This window comes from Sinohyriopsis cumingii, chromosome 9 (genome assembly GCF_028554795.1).
Source record: "Sinohyriopsis cumingii isolate HCF-2022 chromosome 9, ASM2855479v2, whole genome shotgun sequence".
In the NCBI taxonomy this organism is placed as follows: Eukaryota; Metazoa; Mollusca; class Bivalvia; order Unionida; family Unionidae; genus Sinohyriopsis; species Sinohyriopsis cumingii.
The window spans coordinates 15451905-15474182 of NC_142969.1; the positions used below are offsets into that span (position 1 = coordinate 15451905).

The 22278-nt window shown below is 34.0% G+C and overlaps 1 protein-coding gene across 1 annotated transcript in view; it reads right to left on the reverse strand.

Annotated features, from left to right (window-relative positions):
* LOC149791310 (uncharacterized) overlaps positions 1–22278 on the reverse strand; it is a 129880-nt gene that overhangs the window by 31146 nt on the left and 76456 nt on the right. The window contains exons 22-30 of the mRNA XM_089969839.1: positions 16925–17053; positions 15490–15615; positions 14736–14867; positions 13532–13663; positions 12025–12276; positions 10758–10868; positions 5624–5859; positions 4977–5041; positions 1072–1223 (exon numbers count right to left, since the gene is read on the reverse strand). Of these exons, the coding sequence (XP_089825965.1) occupies positions 1072–1223; positions 4977–5041; positions 5624–5859; positions 10758–10868; positions 12025–12276; positions 13532–13663; positions 14736–14867; positions 15490–15615; positions 16925–17053 (1335 nt within the window). The remainder of the gene's footprint in view (positions 1–1071; positions 1224–4976; positions 5042–5623; positions 5860–10757; positions 10869–12024; positions 12277–13531; positions 13664–14735; positions 14868–15489; positions 15616–16924; positions 17054–22278) is intronic.

The following is a 22278-nucleotide window of genomic DNA, read 5'->3' on the forward strand; positions in this document are numbered from 1 at the left end:
AGCACTCAACTTAATACAAGGTCCCAAGACCAAACTTGGAAATGAAATTTGTCATGTACATGACTGGGTTGTTGGACAGAGAGATATGGGTAAAACTGTGTACCCTCTACAGATGTGGTGAGGGATAAAAAATAAGGTAATATACCAGCCTGGGAACTTCTTAATTTCTACAGATTTTGTGGGGGGGATAAATAAAAGATATTACACCAGTCTGGAAACTTTTTAATTTCAACAGATGCGGTGGGCTACAAAAAATGTATTATACCAGTCTGGGAAGCATTATCAATTCAACATATGTGGTGGTAAATAAAAAAAGTAATACACTTACAACATTCTGGGAACTTCCTAATTTCTGCAAAAATGCTCGATTTGCAAGGTAGTAGTAGTAATAGTAATCCTGTGGTATTATGCTCAAGTAATATATTTGAGGAAGAAATATTACTGCTTTGTTGTTGTTGTTGTTGTAGGGCTTAACACCACTTTTCAACACACGATAGGCTACACATGGCGGCCAGTATTAATGGTGGAGGAAGAACCCGGGAAAACCACGGAAAGAACCACCGACCCTCGAGAACCTACTGGCAAGCTTTCTCACATACCCACGTTGGCCGAATCCGAGACTCAAACCTATGCAGACAGAGGTGAGATGTCAGCGATCCGTAATGGAGAGCGCTTTAGACCACTCAGCCACTCGGAGCCTCGAATATTACTGCAATTCTGTTCAATCATCAGCTGGATGCAGACTGGTAAATATAATACTATGTAATGGTAAATATAATACTATGCAATGGTAAATATAATACTATGCAATGGTAAATATAATACTATGTAATGGTAAATATAATACTATGCAATGGTAAATATAATACTATGCAATGGTAAATATAATACTATGTAATGGTAAATATAATACTATGCAATGGTAAATATAATACTATGCAATGGTAAATATAATACTATGTAATGGTAAATATAATACTATGCAATGGTAAATATAATACTAAGCAACCAACTTTGGAGCGTATTATAACAATTCTGTAAACCTTCAAGACCTGATAAAAGCTACTGTACCTGTAGAACCACCAACAACTAGTGACTGAAGTGTAGTATTTATTCCACCTATAACAAATGGCTCATTCAACGCATCTATCAGAATATCAACAATTTGTGCAGCAGTAGAGTTTTGCATCAGCAAGACGAAGATTGCGATCAGGCTGCCTTTCCTAAAATGAGAAAACAATAGAGTGTTTTTGGAAATTGGGGGAGTGACATCAGTACAACCAATATTTATGTGATTCTACTGGTGGTAGGCATAAATAATGCTTTATAATCCCCTACTGTACATATAGTTTTATAGATGAAATCTACTGCTTTTAAATTTTCTTTCTAAAGCATGGCATTCTCACATGTTCTATCATGTTAGTGAAATCGGCCAGAACTAGTCTACTGGGGTTCAAAAATGTTCCACCCATGCAAAGAACACTGATGATGTATGGCTGAGTAATCATATTAAAATAGTTAAAGAACAGTTAACAGGTGCAAACAGCTGTTCATTGGGTCAAAAGTGTAACAAACACACCACTCTAAAATGCCTTGAGACTGGGTCAAAAGTGTAACAAACACAGCACTCAAAAATGCCTTGAGACTGGGTCAAAATTGTGACAAACACAACACTATAAAATGCCTTGAGACTGGGTCAAAAGTGTAACAAACACACCATTCTAAAATGCCTTTAGACTGGGTCAAAAGTGTAACAAACACACCACTCTAAAATGCCTTGAGACTGGGTCAAAAGCGTAACAAACACCACTCTAAAATGCCTTGAGACTGGGTCAAAATTGTAACAAACACACCACTCTAAAATGCCTTGAGACTGGGTCAAAAGTGTAACAAACAGTCACCATTCTAAAATGCCTTGAGACTGGGTCAAAAGTGAATAAAGTGGCACCTGAAGAGATTGTATGAGTCTTGTAGCAGAACAGAACTGAACATTCCTCAGAGCAGATCAATCAGTTAAAATGGTTAAATACTTCCAGACTCTAGGATTGTTCACAACTTTTCAAGCCAGTATACAGTGACAATGCACATTGTCACTCAGGCCCTAGTGCCTAGTGACTGGGGCAGAAATGTTGAAAATATGTGTAGGAGTCCAAAGTTCAGTATCATGATTGATGAATCAAATGATCAAAGCAATGATAAAATACTGAATGTTATAGTCAATGTGCGTGTTCAAACAGTTCTGCATATTTCTACCAGATTTCATGGTATGCCAGCATTTAAGAGGTACAAATGGTTACCCATTTTAATTTTTCTTTTATTCTATATTTTGGGAATTTTTGGAATAGAAAACTAAGTAATCACAATAATTATCATCAGAAGTCGCCAGACAGTGATCTTGTGAAGGATACTAAAAATTCTTTTTACATGAAAACAATAAAAACATTTACAGTGAACCGAATGATATACAACTGTTCCTTTTACATTTAATTGAAAATATACTGACTCATATTAATTAATTACAATTGTAACATTTTCCATGAGAATCTGACTATGTTTAAAGCTTGCTGTTTTATTATAGTATGATGGACATACAAATAATGTCAGAAAATACAAGTTTTATTTTCAATCGCTGAAAAGATAAAGAATTTATCTGGATAAAAATCTACTGGCTTAGAATCCAATCTACTAATCAGAAGTCTGGTCTGTCACATCTATGAAACTATGGTTGGAAGAGCATTTAAACTGGCATTAATTTCATAAAACCTATGAATCTAACTTTGGGAAAAAGCATTATTCTATCTGATATCCTTGACCACTTGTATTTATTCCCATTCATTCACTACATTTGTTAAGGAAGAGTCTCACAAAAGGACTGATGCTTTACCAGGTGAAAAGGATTTCCAGTTATTCAAGATAAGACCATTTCTTCTATTTAACTGCAGAGTGCTGAAATGGCCTCTGATATTCTTCAGCAAAACCAAGAGTTTAAAATTTGCTGATGTGGTGAAAAAATTAGATGTCATATTGATACCATTTTCATTTAGGACCAAACAGACAACATTAGAATAATTTTGGTGAAAAGCGCATGTCAATATCACCATCCATTCAGGGACAGAAAGATTATCAATACAGTCCCTGTGGCAGTTAAATTGGATGTAAAATTGGCATCATTTTCATTTAGAACCAACTAGATACCATAAGAAGTATACTGGTCAAAACTCCCACGCTGATATATCCGTCCATTTGGGAGGAGAAGAGATAATGATATTATTCAAGATGACCCCCGTGATGGCTTTACTGAGGGTCAGTCATTTTCGTTTTGGACCAACTGTATGCCATAAAATCTCTTCTGATGAAACCCCATGACAAAATGACTTTCCATTTAAGAGAAGTAGCAATAAAAAGAGTTTCAAGATGCTCCAACCACTCCTCAGTGGCCATGTTGGACATCAGAAGAGCACCATTTTAATTTAGGAACAAGATGTTATAAGAAGTTTTCTAGTGAAGTCTTCCCATGCTAATATGACCATTCAACCAATCAGAAGCAATGACACATTTTTCATGATGGTTGCTGTAGACTTTAGATGAGAACCATTTTGTTTAGGACCAATTAGACATCATAAGTCGAAACCCATTTCAATATGACTTTCCATTTGGGAGGAATGGCAGTGACAAGATTTTCAAGTTTTGGCAGCCATATTGGGTATCAGATCAACACCAGTTTCATTTGAGACTAACTGGACATCAAGCAATGTGTTTCATTCCAATGCTGATAGGAACAAAACACATATCATAAGAAGTCTTTTAGCAAAAGAAACCATGCTGATATGACCATCCATTCAGGAGGAGTAGCAATGTTAAGTTTCTCAAGATTGCCACTGTTGCAAACATCATGTCAGTATGACTTTCCTTTCAAGATGAGTAGCAATAACAAGATGGCCATATTAGGCATCACATCGGCACCATTTTCATTTATTACCAAATAGACATTATAAGAAATCGTCTGGTGAAAACCGAAGACCAATCAATATAATGTTTCATTTTGAAACAGTAACAATAACTCGATTTTCAATATGGCTGCTGTGGTGGATATGTTGGAGGTGAGATTGTCAGCATTTTCACTGTAGACCAGCTAGACATCAAAAGAAGTCTTTCAGTAAAAACCCCATGCTGATATGACCATCCTTTTAGCAGTAATGGTGGCCATATTGGACATCAGATTAGGACAATTTTCATTAGGACCAGTGGGACATTATAAGCAGTAATTTGATGGAAATCCCATGTGAACATGACTTTCTATTCAAGAGCAGAAACAATAATAAGATTTTCAAGATAGCTGTCATGGAGGCAATATTGGACATCAGAGTGGCATTATTTTCATTGAGGACCAACCAGATGCCATAAGGAGTATGTTAATGAAGACCCAATGTTGATGTGGACAGACATTCAGGAGGAAAGGCAATAATGAAGATTTTCAAAATGGCCACTGCAGTGGCCATACTGGATATCTGAGAGGCACTGATATATCATGAGTTAGACCATGGGATGAATGTTTGTGTTTGTGTAAAGTTTCATGGCAATACTCCAAGTAGTTTAGGAGGAGCAGCAATTACAAATTTTTTCTAATGGATGGACAATGGACGAAAGATGATGGACAATGGACGAAAGACGATGGACAATGGATGAAAGACGATGAACAATGGATGAAAGATGATGGACAATGGACAAAAGATGATGGACAATGGATGAAAGATGATGGAAAATGGACAAAAGACAGATGATGGACACAAACGATGGACAATGGACGAAAGACCATCTCACAAGCTGCTCATGACCAGTAGAACAATAAACTTGATTATTTTTATCAATCTGATGTAGGTGTCTTTCAAATATAACTCACATAATCAAATACTTCAAGAGATGCTAAGCATTAATGTTAGAATAAAAAAAAGAATACAAACATTTACTACACTTACGAAAGAGTGATGTTATCTATGCTGATAAAATCTTTTCCCATCTTCTTATAGAAATAACTGGAGAGCTACAAAAGATGAGAGCTGCTTATGTAAAGGCATATTAAAGACATTAGGTAAAGTATTATGTTATGTGTTTAGGCTCTAATAAACAGTAACAAAGAAAGAGTGAAAACAACAAGCTTTGAAAAATGCAACAAATAATTTATTTCCCTGGAAAAACAAGGTAAAAATGAAAAAATAAGAACTTCACAGCTTTAAGAAACAAACCAAGAATAATCCATGAATTAAATTTTAGAAGTCCTAGTAATGAAATGTCCTAATGAATTCAAAGTTTGAGTCCAGACTCAACTCCCCCACCTTCAGTTCCATCCGTGGCGAATGATTAAACATTCTGAAACCTTGGTACACATCTAGAGACCATACCTAATCTTATCTCAAAGTATGAAATCTCTCTGTCAATGATGTAGATGCTATAAGCACAGATCACCAAATTCATATCACCACTCTTTCTTTGTAGAGCAAAGGGACCAAAACTTACAAGAATAATTGAATCATGACATTTTACGCAACTGATACGCAAAGAATAAGACCTTCATTATTTCAAATAGTCCATGTGCATTTATCATTCAGACAGCACAAGAGCTTACCGTGTGATTTACATCATATAGATACGTGTCATACGTATCTGTCATGCTGAGATTCCCAGTGATTTGAATATCGAAAGTAAACTTTAGGCCTGAAGATGTCATAGTGTGTCCAGGCACGGGTGTGCAAGTAGTACCATTCAATTCATATCCTGAATAACACACACATTCATAACTTCCTTCTGTGTTCTGACAACCCTGTGAACAATCATCTTCACCCCGTAAACACTCATTTACATCTAGAAAGAAAGAAATTCATAACAAATCAATAAACCTATAAAATATATAAGTTTAGGAAAAATAAAAATTTGGACAGATTTAGCAATACCCCTATATATCTACCATATACATATGCTCAAACCTACATATACATATTGTTCCAAGTCGATGCAAAGAACCAGTCTGCAAGTCGATGCAAAAAACCAGTCTTAGTTGTCAAAGTGATATGCTGTACCAAGTTGATGCAAAGAACCAGTCTGATTTGTCAAAGGGATATGCTGTACCAAATCAATGCTAAGAACCAGTCTGAATTGTCAAATGGATATGTTGTATTGAGTCTATGCATAGAACCAGTCTGAATTGTCTAAGGGATATGCTGTACCAAGTTGATGCAAAGAACCAGTCTGAGTTGTCAAAGGGATATGCTGAGGACATCTGGCCATGACATATTCATAAGCCATATACAAGTTCTTTCCCAGAATTCAGAATAAGACACAAATGCTTATCATCTCTTTCATGCTTTGCAAATATTTAAGATATATTTTGTGTGGATAAAATCCAAAATATTCTGGAATCTTAAGTTTGATTTGATGCATCAAAGGATATTGATGATTGGACATTAATGAAAACAACTAAAATAGGTAACATGTTTGTTTAGAATATGATAATATGAACTGAACACCTGTACTGAAATCAGATCATCCATGTAAGGTTAAATGGGCATGCAAAAATACTCTATATACAGTATGTACATAATGCTAGTCCTGCAGATGCAGGCTTATCAGTCAAATCAAACTGCATACACCCAGATCTGCCACTGAATAATGTGCTGTCACTGATGTGGGTCTATATTATTTGCAGTTGTACTTGGCTTATAAGTGAGTCTATTAGTTACACAAATTTCCTTCTTTCCTTGAAGAAAAGAGACCAACTCCAAATGCTGACATCAGCGGTGCATGACTCGTACAACATCTAAATATGTTTTTGTCAGCAATAAGCACCTTAACCAGTATCAGATCATTAGGTGTCAAAAAGGTCCACTGTTCTCCATAGTGTTTGGCCCAGCATTCTGGTTTTTAGTTTGACTTGGATTGTGTTTTATGGCACAGCTACACTTTAAAGGTTATTCTCAAGTAAGCAGAGTAAAGTGCCTTGCCATAATACACACCATAGTACCCAACTCAGGCTGATGTGTTGGCAGGAATCAAACCCTAATTTCTCTGGTAACAAATCTAATGCCTTAACCATTAAGCCACCATGTCTCCACCACAACATTCTGGGGAAATTGTTATTATGAATAAAAGATTCAGGCATAAGATCCTAAACTTAATTAGTTCAGATGATATTAAATTATATTTTGTTTGAAAATAAGTCACTTTACATTAGGCACGAGTCTCTGTTTTGACCAAAAGTAAACAGGTTTTGTCTTCAAATACATTACCCAGTCATAATACCTTAGGAGAACTACTATACCATGCAAAGGCTGTATAAATGGACAGGACACAATGCTTGCAGAATATCCTAATTGGGATCACTAAGCAAACGTGCTTCCTTTTTAGTGGCAAAGGCATGCGAATACAGTCAATATCCTGTGTGTATTATGGCACTAAACTGGGTACCAGGTGCAGTGACTGACCTATGATACTACACTATGGATGCTATCCATTAGAGTGCCGTTATGGTGTGCGATAGGCAAACTGGATAAAGACCTTCGGTCTTTTGGCATAATGGTAAGATTGACTGTGATGAGGACCTGTTGTGATCTGAGACATCTGGCAATGTCAGGTCATGATGGAACAGTGCCATTTAATCTTGCATGATGTTGTCCAGTTCTTTGTATTGGGTAATGGGTTAGGGGATATTTAATCCACAAATCCGATCCATACCTCTGACGAACAATATTAACTGATTAGGCTTGCTTTGAGCTTGATCTCGCTCAAATATAGCCAATAGAGACTGGGCATTGAACAATGCAGCATTAGACCTATTGGTTCTGCCAATAATTGTCATGTTGAGGCAGTGATGGTTGATCCAGTGATGTTCCTAGCGCTGACTCAGGGTAACTTGTGTTGCTCCATGGCTGATGATCCTTATGGAGTGGGATACCCTTTGAAAAATAAAACATTCACCGCAATAATGTTAACATATGTGTCCCCAGTACTGCAGCCCAAATGGCATACAGTCCATGCAGCACATGTCGCTTGACATATATTCCAAAGTGTCAAATGGAGTAAACTAGACATGTAGAATATGTTTGTCAATCCCATGTTTCTACAGCATACATAACTTACACTCAATCCTGCCCATGTCTAAATCAGAAAGACAAATGCCAACTAAATGAAAACTGAATCCAGGATGAGTTTCATGGGACGGTTTTGAGGTGGAGAATGATATTATAAGTATCATCCTTTGAACTGGACCAAAGGAACAAAAGTTCCTCAGGGTATTCCTTTGTGTAGAGGACTTTATGTTTAAATCTGTCCTCAGGTGAATGTTTGTTGTCCAAATTACCTTATTCAAAAAATGTTTGTATTCATTATAATAAACGGAACATAGAGCAAACCAAACACCTTTCAAATCAACTTCACAATGGTGGCTGTTGATTAAAAAAAATGTAGAGTATCTAACTACCAGATTGGAATATTAAAAGAAAAAGAATTTGACTGAAAATGACAGAAAATTACTTTCTGAACATAGAATGTGCAAAAAATACATTTCTGAGTGTATAATTTTATTTTTTTGCCATGTTAATCTGGGATGTTTCTTGGAACAATCAATACAGTTGGCAGGTCTGCAGGTGTAGTCAGGCATGCATCTTCCTTTATGAATTCATTGTGGACATACCATGCTAGACTATATGAAAATTATTTGTAAGAAGGACCCATGTGGCAGCCTATACAGGAAAAACATTGAAGGATAGTGAGTAATAGTTATGAAGAATATGCAAAAATATCAATTCTAATAAAACGTTACATGTAGGAAAGGCCAAGTGACTGTCTATACAGGTAAATTCATCAAAGCATCTTATAATATCCATGAAGTGAATGATATGACTTCATTATATTTAGAAAACTTATCTGCATGTATCTGACAGCTGCCAAAATTATATAATAATTTTTTAGTTTTGTATAGCACACTCACTACCTGTACACAAAATACAGCTATAGTCATGTGAGGAAATGCATGAGTGACTTGTGCAGGTACATACAAGGGCACCAAAGTGTGTGATGATGGCAAAGTTATCAAACTCTAAACAGACAGGTAAATTCTGTCATTGAAAGAAAGGAGCAAGAAAAGTTGGATAATAATAAATGGAGCATACTTTACTTCAAAGAGAAAACTACTCCAACTTGCTTTAAGGTAGAAAAACTTCCAGAAAACTTGTATGGATCGTCAGGCCTTTATGTATGGATTGTCAGGACTCTATGTATGTAAAAAGTGTGCTACTAATTTTGCACGAGATCCAGTAGTAAGATTTGGTGCCTATTCCTGTGTCAAGGGCAGATCACTCTCTAACTGCTACCTATGTGGTCAGATTATTTTTAACTTCTTCGCTAAAAAGTTGTAGCATGGGAGGGCTGGATTTACAAGGTAGTCATTCTCCTATGGTATTGTAAGTGGGTAAAATATTTGAAGAAGAAATATGCACCATTTAGTATGTTTATTGTTAGTGACCTTTACTTTTCCTGCATACTGTCATAAGCACAGCAGCACTGCATTATCAATAGTTGAATTAGAAACTGCCTTATCATTGGGTGAATTAGAGACTGCTATTTCATTGGTTGAATTAGAAACTGCCATTTCATTGGTTGAATTAGAAACTGCCTTATCATTGGTTGGATTAGAAACTACCTTATCATTGGTTGGATTAGAAACTACCTTATCATTGGTTGAATTAGAAACTGCCTTATGATTGGTTAAATTAGAAACTGCCATATCATTGGTTGAATAAGAAACTGCCTTATAATTGGTTGAATTAGAAACTGCCTTTACACTGGTTGAATTAGAAACCTAAAATTGAGATGTAAAATATGACTGCTGGGAAAAATCTATGTTAAGGGTAGGTCCACTCATGGGAATGCTATTTTGTGGGTACTTACATTCACAGATTTGGGAAGGGTCCTATTCTCTCAACATATGACCCTATGTCATATCTTTAAATTCATTGATTTTGGAAGGGGTGTCATTACATTCGTGGATTTTGGACAGGGTTACATTCTCTCAACATATGACTCTCATATCATTACATTCAAGGATTTTGGAAGGGGTCATATTCTTTCATCATATGACTGTCATGTCATTACATTCGTGGATTTTGGATGGGGTCATATTCTCTCATCATACAACTGTCATGTCATTACATTCGTGGATTTTGGATGAGATTACATTCTCTCAACATATGACTATGGTATCTTTACATTCATGAATTTTGGACAGGGTTATATTCTTTCATCATATGACTGTCATGTCATTACATTCGTGGATTTTGGATGAGGTTACATTCTCTCAACATATGACTATGGTATCTTTACATTCATGAATTTTGAACAGGGTTATATTCTCTCAACATGTGACTATGGACTGTCATTGAATTTGTGGATTTTGGGAAGGATACTGTTCTCTTGACATATGATTGTTGCGTCCTTAAATTTGTTGATTTCTGAATGGATCTATTCTTACAACACATGACTCGTGTCAATACATTCATTGATTTGGAAAGGGGTCCTATTCTCACAACATAAGACTCATGTCAATGCATTCATGGATTTTGGAATGGGTCCCATTACACAATGTATTATTTTTTTTTTATGTCTTTAAATGTATGGTGCGTAGCATCCATGAAATCCAGAAAAACTGGTTCCAACATATTTAAAATCTTGCAAAGAGAATTAATACAGTGTGATACAAGCAAATTTACCTGCACAGTAAGATCCATTGACTTTATATCCAGATTGACATGAACATTGGTAACTTCCATCGGTGTTGTTGCAGGCATATGAACACACTGGCCCAGTGCACTCATCAATATCTGTACAAGACAAAATAAGAAAAGTACAAATTTAATGAATTACGAAGTTATAGGTAAAATGAATGTTCTAACATGAACAAACTTTAAAACCTGTGGAAAAATACCTGAAAAGATGGCATATAGTTGACTGGTTTTACAATAAAAGATTTCCATGCATCTGTGGTGAATAATTGACTACTGCAAAAACATAAAAGAGAATTAAATAAAACTGGTAGCAATGGCAAAAAAGATATTTAAAGGAGAGTGTCAGCAATGCAAAACAACACTGTACAGTGTTCACAAGTCAAAATAAAGCTGTAGTCATTTAGCAAGACCAAACAAAACTATACAGTGTCTGCAAGGCAAAACAAGGTTGTACAGTATCCGCAAACCAAAACAAGGTTGTACACTGTCTGCAAGCCAAAACAAGACTCCTGTAGTACTCAATGTGTAGACTGCAAACAAGACTTCCATGTGGAACAATGTGTAGACTGCAAACAAGGCTTCCATGGGGAACAATGTGTACCCTGCAGACCATGCTATAATGTACATTCTTTGTCATTTACAACATAAAATCATACCACAAACACTGCCAATACTGGTGGAAAGTTATAGGTTTTTCTGTTTTTTCTCTCTCTGAATACAGGTAAAATAATGGACACTAAAAATTATCATAGAAAATATGTTTGTACTAAAAAACTTGGCTGATTTTAAAGTCATAAATTATATGTACTCTATCTGTTTTGGTTTATAGTTGTATTTTTAAATTTTAAGGATATTTTTCATTCTATATGACATATCTAACCAATTCTAGATGGATGAGAAATAATACAAAATATAAATAAAATATATTTGTACATATAGCTGTTCCAATAAAAGTTAACTGTGACCTAGGTAAGGCACATTCAAAACTGATAAGTGAGCAATGGATGTCATTTAAATTTTGTAACATTTTAAAATAATCAGACTACAATAAAACAACTTGCTTATCTGGGTGCCATATGTGTTTAAATTCAACAGCCCTTTGTGCAAAATGACTATGTAATTGAGAATAAATATACTGCTTATATCTTTTAGTAAATTATATGCATATATAGATGCATTTGTGTATATATATATATATATGTGTGTGTGTGTGTGTGTGTATTGGTGTCTAGATTGATTGGGTGAGTCTCACCTATGCATGATCCATTTACATTGTTGTAACCATTTTCACATTCACATTGGTAAGATCCTGGAGTATTGAGGCAGTACATATTGGCCCCTGTACATAACGCTGTATTACTGCATTCATCGAAGTCAGTGTCACATTTTGTTCCATTCCAGCCATTTTTACACACACATCCAGATAGTCTGTCACACCTTTCTGCTCCAACACTGCAGTTGCAATCAGCTGAGCAGTTGATACCATAATGGAATTTGTCACATTCTGTAAGAAAGAAAAACAAACCAACCTGAAAATAGTTTGGGTTGGCAAAAGTCTCCTTGTCAAGTGGAATCTGCTGTTTTCCACTTCATCTTTTTCCAAAATCTAATCCAAAGAAATATTCAAGGCATGTTTTATTTCTAACATACATCAGAGACTGCATACCATAAATAAATTTTGTTGCACTCTACTTTTGGATTCCATCAACTCAAAATATAAACCAGTCTTTCTAATGGTATAATTTTCTATATTGTTTTTTATGCATTGAGTTGATGCATTCTTGATTATATCATGTAAAAGTGAATTGTTGGTAAAACACAAGCAAGATTAAAAATCAACCTTCTCTTTTCCTATAACATATTAAAAAAAAGTTGATATGTCCATATATAGTAGTAAAGTTTAAATTTAGCGTGGATGCTCTTAGGTCAATATAATGTATATACATCGTGAGCGTCCATCATGATGATTTAAAGGACTTGAAATTTTAAAGGATGAACATACTCATATTTTGTTGAATATATATATATATATATATATATATATATATATATATATATATATATATATATATATATATATATTGTTGTTGTAGTCTTTAATGCCATTTTTCAGCACACGATAGACTATACATGGCAGCCAGTATTAATGATGGAGGAAGAACCTGGGAAAACCCCAGAAAGAACCACCGACCCACGAGAAGCTGAAACTGGCAAGCTTTCTTACATACTGACATTGGCTGAATCTGAGACTTGAACCCACGCAGGCATAGGTGAGATGGCAGTGATCCATAACGGAGAATGCTTTATACCACTTGGGGCCCCATATATATATATATATTCAACAAAATGGATCCTGCAGAGTCATAATTATTCCAAGCAGGAATCACATCTGGCTGCAAGTAATGGTATCTATCAATTACCTTTCTGGCACAAGGAACATGTACAAATGAAGGATTGCTAATATCTATCACATCATATCCAACAGTAAACATGCAAAAATGGAGCATCAGTTTTACAAGTCTCATTTCGCCTAAAATTAGAAAATTTCTCCTTTCTTCAAATCAAGTGGAAAAATCCCAAACCAAATGTTTGGTACAATAACTGATCCTGTATATAGGTACAAAATCAAATCCAAACACTCAAACACAAATGTACAACTTACTGTGCTACGAAACTTGTCAAAAAATGGGATGAACAAGCTAAAATTGATGCTAAACAAATACATTTCGAAGAAGGTCATAAATCTGGAATGAACCTACCTGAACAAGTTCTGCCATCATTTTCCAACTTGAAGCCTGGACTACAAGAACATACATAGCTCCCATTCGTATTATGACAGTTGTTTGTGTCATTACATTTATTCAGATCACCAGAGACACATTCATTGATATCTGAAACAACACAAGCAAATAAATAAATATGCAACAGAAAAGCAAACGAAAAGAGATGATATTATAGAAGACAACTCGAGAAAAAACAGTGGTACATGTAAGCCTTACATCACATACCTAGGGGGCATGTGGTAAAATGCCAAAAGCAAGAGAGACTGGGCAAGAAGCTCAAGTCAGAGAAATGCTTTCTATAGAAATTTCTTACAAACCTGTTCATTCAAAATGTTATGTGACAACTGATTTGATGCATCTTTGATTTGAAATGTTATAAAAATGAATGCCTTCATGTATCCTGGATTTGAAATGTTATAAAAACAAATGCTTTAATGTATCTTGGATTTGAAATGTTATAAAAACGGATGCTTTGATGTATCTTGGATTTGAAATGTTATAAAAACAGATGCTTTGATGTATCTTGGATTTGAAATGTTATAAAAACAAATGCTTTGATGTATCTTGGATTTGAAATGTTACAAAAACAGATGCTTTGATGTATCTTGGATTTGAAATGTTATAAAAACAAATGCTTTGATGTATCTTGGATTTGAAATGTTAAATAAATTCCATTAGTGACTTCATTGAAGGATTTATTTCCAGAAAAGAATTAGTTAACAAATGTTTGGTTTCTAGTGGAGTTGGGCAAACAGTTTGGGTATGAGGGCGAGGCCCTTAGATTATTCGTTCAGGAGAGCAGTCGATGCTGTCTGTCTTTGTGTCTGAACATTACTGTCTGTGATGTGATGGAGCTGATGAGAAAACCAGTGACTGTCGGTGTTTGTTGGGCCACTTTGGAGCTGTCAGTGTTTGTGTTGTCAGCTGTGAAACTGTGTTAGATGCAGAAGTACTTAACCGTGTCATACGTACTACACGGTTTAGTTGCTATAATTTTAGCTGCTTTATACATGCTGCCATGCCTTATACATGGTTTGAACAATGACTTTTTGTTATCCAGATTTGTTGGTCATTGCAACTGTCATCAACTGATGATGAGACTCATCTTTACTGATGCTCATAGCTCACATCTATCACAGTTCTTTTGTTTAACTCCAAATATTTTGAGTAAAATACTTGCCTTCACAAGTTATGTTATCGCCTACAAGTTTAAATCCTGCATTACATGAACAGGTAGCTGTTCCTGCATGCAAGTCCACCAGACAGATCTGATCACATGTAATGTTGGCAAACATCTTGCAGGGATCATCAACTATGAAATACAGAATGGACAATACATTAGAATTTGATACTTCACTGTGATAAGAGTGTGGACATTAGCTACACTGCGATTAAAAACATCAATACATAACAGCATATTTCATTCAAACAATTAAACAGGTGTCCCTATTTTGAGATGCAACACTCTAGTGGGACTATACCCTGATCACATTTCACCTTGTCTTACACATAAGTAGTATATATTTAACAATTCTGTCCTCATCAAATGGGGATCACCATTTTATAAATTGGAAGGTTTGTATTATGATTTACTGCTTAAGGGAAAACTGTAACATTTTTCTTGTATTGGATATGATTTCTGACTTGCTGAAAGTAACATTTACTGCAGTTTAATCATTCATGTGCTATTGGGAACTGGCAACTTTGTAACTTTATGTTATGTCCAGAGGATATTTTGTTCATCTAATGAAAGAATTTAAAAACTGAAGCACTGAGTATTATGTTCCAATGAACACAAACGTTCAAAAATAAAAATTAAAACTAATTACACTGCATATAATAACATTTCGACCTGTTTAAAACTTCTAAATATTCTCAATTGGAAATTTATCTTATTTAGGTGAAAGTAATTGTAATTAAATTACGGTACATACCCTCTATGCAAGTCTTTCTGTCTCCCGTCAGCCCGTATCCAAAATAACAGGAGCAAGAAAATCTTCCAGGAGAGTTTTCACAGATTTGCTGACACCCTGACTGTTGTGCTGCACACTCATCTATGTCTAATAAGTGTAAGAAACAAACCCCTAGTTGATTATGCATCAGAAAGAAAATAAAGTTGTACAGCAAAAATTTAAGCAAATTTTGATTTCATGTTTGTTAGCTAACAAACAATGTGATCAGTTAGAATCTGGTTCTCAACTATACATCACATGGACAAATTTCTCATATTCAGTAAAAAAAAAACCTCAAAATAATAAATTATATTCTTAACTTGTGAATTACATTTTTTTAAAAAATCTGTGGATGAGAATCCAGAAAATAATGCTTCATCTTCAAAATTAGTAAAGAAAAACTATTTGGTTAGCTCTAAATGTATAGGTTCCAAAAACAGAAAAGATATAAGAATGACAATCATTGGAGAATCTGGTTTTAGAATGTTTGGTGAGATGAATTTCCTATAATCATAGGGTTCTGTAATAATTAAGCTCAATGACTTTTCTTGTGGGTGTAAATTTTTATTTTTTATTTGCAGAAAATGACATCGTCACAGGTATTATAATTCCGGGATATGTTTCTGATAGGGAAATTGGTCATACTGTCTGCATGCATATATTATTTTTTAATACACTGAAACAGAATCAAAACATTCAAACATGAATTTCACTTGACAATATATATTTAACTGGTGTTTATTTCTTTTGTGTTATAACCTGTTAGCATTTACCGCAATTTTTCATTAATTTCTATTTTGACATACATTATTATTTACAGTGCACTGAGAAATATTTTTCCAATAAAATCTAACAAAATGTGTAATTTCTTATTAAAACTTGCACATTTCTTGATGTTACTTATGACTTTTTGGGCACTAACTGTCATTTTGACAATAAAATGAGCGATATATCAAGGCTGATGTTAATTATGACTATTTGGACACTAACTGTCATTTTGACAATAAAATGAGCAATATATCAAGGTTGATGTTAATTATGACTTTTTGGGCACTAACTGTCATTTTGACAATAAAATGAGCGATATATCAGGGTTCATGTTAATTATGACTTTTTGGACACTGTCATTTTGACAATAAAATGAGCGATATATCAAGGTTTCCTTTACAGAGTCTGATTGTGATTTCAGGCGCATTCAACACATGGGGACCAATTTTTAAAAAAAAATCTTGGAAAAAAATGGAATCCATGCCAGTCACTGCATTATTATTGAGTTTGTAAGTTATCAGGGTGCAAGTTAATGAGGGAGCAGTGTAGAGAAAAAAAGAATGAGAGAGAGGTAGGTACAGACATATATAGATAGATCACCACAAACACTGGTAAGTAGATATCCAAAGACAAATACATTACCACTTACCTATACATTTAGTATGGTTATACGGATCTGTGTTGTATCCGGACTTACAGCTGCAAGAAAATCCACCCAGGGTGTTGATGCATATTTGCTCACATGTATTTAGGGTTACGTCTTCACATTCATTGACATCTTCAAAACAGAAATATCAAAGAAAATTGAGTTAAAAAGAAATTAAATAATGAATTTCGCTTCATTTTTTTCTTACACAATCTGTCTTGTACTTTTATTAAGAACAAATATTATACAAGAAAAGGTTTTTATTGACCAGTGTATATTTCATCACCATGAAATGAATGTTTCAGGTCTTGGGAATTTGACAACATGTTCTAAATGTGAGATATCATGGTACAGTGTATTTCAACATTCAAAGAAATACTTGCAATTATCAACTGAAGAAACTTGAAAAAATTAAGCATGATCAATGAATGTATACATATAATGAAGCCTGATCAATGAATGTATACTTATAATATAGCATGATACATGAATGTATACATATAATGATACATCATACATGAATATATACATATAATGATACATCATACATGAATGTATACATATAATGAAGCATGATACATGAATGTATACATATAATGATACATCATGCATGAATGTATACATATAATGAAGCATGATACATGAATGTATACATATAATGAACCCTGATCAATGAATATATACTTATAAAGAAGCACGATACATGAATGTATACATATAATGAAGCCTGATCAATGAATATATACTTATAATGAAGCATGATACATGAATGTATACATATAATGAAGCATGATACATGAATGTATACTTATAATATAGCATGATACATGAATGTATACATATAATGAAGCCTGATACATGAATGGATACTTATAATATAGCATGATACATGAATGTATACCATAATGAAGTGTGATACATGAATGTATACTTATAATATAGCATGATACATGAATGTATACATATAATGAAGCATGATCAATGAATGTATACATATAATGATACATCATACATGAATATATACATATAATGATACATCATACATGAATGTATACATATAATGAAGCATGATACATGAATGTATACATATAATGATACATCATACATGAATGTATACATATAATGAAGCATGATACATGAATATATACATATAATGATACATCATACATGAATATACATATAATGAAGCCTGATCAATGAATGTATACTTATAATGAAGCATGATCAATGAATGTATACATATAATGAAGCCTGATCAATGAATGTATACTTATAATATAGCATGAAACATGAATGTATACATATAATGATATATCATACATGAATGTATACTTATAATGAAGCATGATACATGAATGTATCCTTATAATGAAGCATCAGTTCATGTATATATATTGTCTGAATTCAAACATGTCATTTCATGTGCATATATTGTCTGAATTCATACATGTTATTTTACGTACATATATTGTCTGAATTCAAACATGTCAGTTCATGTACATATATTGTCTGCATTCATTTATATTGTATCGTGTACTTCAATTGTCTGAATTTAAACATGTCATTTCATGTACATATATTGTCTGAATTCATACTAGTCATTTCATGTACATATATTGTCTGAATTCATACATGTCATTTCATGTGCACATATTGTCTGAATTCATACATATCAGTTCATGTGCATATATTGTCTGAATTCATACATGTTATTTTACGTACATATATTGTCTGAATTCATACATGTCAGTTCATGTACATATATTGTCTGAATTCATACATGTTATTTCATGTACATACATTGTCTTCATTCATACATGTCATTTCATGTGCATATCTTGTCTGAATTCAAACATGTTGCATCATATAAGTCAATGTTTCTTACAGAAAATTTGATTGATGCAGAGTAAAAGTCATCTTCTAAGTGTGGCATTAAAACAGATTTTAAAAATATAGGAGTACTACATGTTGGCAAGTCTGTTTGCAGTGTATAGAAATACTATCATTGAATGTTTTCATGCCACTGTGAATCCCATTCAGAATTGCATATATGATATGGATTATATTTATCCCTTTCATGATGGTATTCAGTACATAATAGTTGTATCTACAGTTATTTGGATTTTAATAATTTAAAAATATCACTGGTACATTTATAATAGTTGTATCTACAGTTATTTGGATTTTAATAATTTAAAAATATCACTGGTACATTTATAATAGTTGTATCTACAGTTATTTGGATTTTAATAATTTAAAAATATCACTGGTACATTTATAATAGTTGTATCTACAGTTATTTGGATTTTAATAATTTAAAAACATCACTGGTAAATTTTAAAATTACCCACTGCAAAGTGAAACATGTTAATGTTCTTTACAATGGGTGTATACTAGCAATAATACTGCTTCCATTTTCATGCAAGACCAAACAACCTGTATTTGATATATTTTATGTTTTGCCAAATAAACACTGTTTAAATTTGGTGCAATAAATGTTTTCACTTAATTTGTATTTTCCTTTTTTATAAGTTAGATTAAGTTATGATTATATATCCCAATTTATCTACCAGTCCATGTGGGTTGATAAGTGCTTGACTTGTGAAGGAAGCATTCGTTTTGTTCCCAAGACAATAATCCTTTTGATAGAACTGCAAATTTTACACTTGTAAAGAGCCAAGAAGTGTTCTATAACTTCCTGTCTAATACATTTGACCTCAGCCCCATAGCTTCTAAGAAGCAACCTTTTTCAGCCAAGGACCAGATCGCATTTTCTAGGACCATTTGAGGGCTGCAAACATCTAATTTCATTAATATAAATACTGTTCAAATGCCAGATTTCATGTTGCTTTAATTTGCCCTGAGGGCTGAACAGAACAATTAGTTCATGGGCCAAATCTGGCTGGGGGTTGTGCACCCCTGTTCTAAAGGCAGTACCCTCTTTGTTTTTTAAGCATGACAACACTTCGATTATGACATGAGTTTGAAATTTCTTCAATGCCAACCAAATGAAGGTAGTTATCTGCACTTCCTGTGATATTGCCACACTACTGACACCTTTATCTGCACTGCCTGTGATATTGCCAAGCTACTGACACCTTTATCTGCAATGGCTGTGATACTGCCACACTACTGACACCTTTATCTGCACTGCCTGTGATATTGCCACAGTACTGACACCTTTATCTGCACTGCCTGTGATATTGCCACACTATTGACACCTTTATCTGCACTGCCTGTGATATTGCCACACTAATGACACCTGCTCGGTGACCTGATGAGCCAATGATCTAAGTTCCATCAAAACAGGATAAAATATAGCTTCCAAAGAGGTAATATTTCATCAAGTCAGATGCAAGATGGCCTCAATAATAGACATGGATCTTGTTCATTATCAAACTCATCTGAGATTTTGACGATATAAGCCCACATTCCATGTTTGGTCATGATAGTTTCAGAAGATATTACATTCCAAGTTATAAGCTCAGCCAATCAAAACTCTTCTGAAATCATGATGACATAAGCCCAAAACAGGTCTTGTCAAATCCGAATCAGAAAAATGATGTCTACACTGGTAAAAAGCTCAGATGATCAAATGCAAGATCACCTCATTATTTTGCATGGATATCACTGAGCCAATCCAATGCAATATCAAATCATTATTTTGCATGGATATCACTCAGCCAATCAAATGCAAGATTACCTCATTATTTTGCAAGGATATCACTGAGCCAATCCAATGCAATATCAAATCATTATTTTGCATGGATATCACTCAGCCAATCAAATGTAATATCACCTCATTATTTTGCATGGATATCACTCAGACAATCCAATGCAATATCAAATCATTGTTTTGCATGGATATCACTCAGCCAATCCAATGCAATATCACCTATAGTAGGAAAATATCTTACTCATTAATGAATTCATCTGATAACTGCATGACATGAGCCTCTACTTCAAGTTTGATCAGATTCAAAAGTGGTAATAAGTTCAGCCAATCAGCTGAAAGATTTCTCATTAGTACAGGTGAATTACATTGATTAACAAACTCAGATGAGATCTTGATAATTTAAGCCTATTTTTTAAATGTGAGCAAAATCAGATATGAAATATTGCTTCCAAAGTGGTGCAAAATGTTGCCACACAAGGTCAATTCATTATTATGCATGGATCTCACTAATTATCAAATCTAAAAATTTATGATATAAGCCATATTCCAAACTTGATCAAAATGTCACCAAAAATATTTTTTCCTGAGTAGTGACAAGCTCCAACCATTAGCTGCAACATCATCTCAATATATGTGACTCTCACCCATTATCTAAGTCTTCTGTGATCAATATAAGTCCATGTTCCATGTTTAATAAAAACAGATAAAGAAATATTGTGTCTGTTGTGCTGATAAGACGGCTGACAATAGATGGTGTAGAATGGATACAGGTCCACGCTTTAAGATCACCTGAATGCAGTGCGACCCCGCTATAATGGGTCTCATGATAACGTGAATTTGGATATAACGTGGCTGTTCATAGACCCTGGAACATAATGAACCGTACATGTGCTTCATCTTTCTTAACCTTATTTTGCTGTTAATTTTTCTGATTGAATTCAAACACATAATGATCTATGACAAAATTATTGAATAGTTTAAATATGTACGCAATTTTTGCAATGGAATTACATGTATTATGGATTAATTGCAAGCCCCAATGGTATGATATCAGACAGCAAGTAAACGGTGTTGATACTCTGTTCATGCTGTATATTAGACATTGAATTCAGACACAAAGATCTGGGACAAAATTACTGAATATTGTAAATCTGCGTGCAATTTTTCAATGGAATTACATGCATTATGGATGAACTGCATGACACGACAGTACGATAGTAAATGGTGTTGATACCCTATTCATGATACACATTAGACATGAATACACATATATGCGCCAATGTCTTGTTCTCTGAAGAAAAAAAAATACTGTAAAACTCCACATTAATGCGACCCCTCTATTAACGCAATCCAATTATTTGGACACCAATTATCACGTTATAGCAGGATTCCACTGTATATATCCAGGTCAACTCAATATTACTTCAACATTATTTTGCTATATAATGTTGGGCACTTACAACAGTTGGTAACTCACATTGGTTTATTTTATTAGGCTATGGCATGCTTGATTTGACTCACACAAGTTTATAACTAAAACTGCTTTCCATTTAGACCATGGCATGTTTAACTCAGCTCACACAATTTTATAACTTAAACTGCTTTACATTTAGACCATGGCACATTTAACTCGGCTCACACCAGTTTATAACTAAAACTGCTTTACATTTAGGCCATGGCA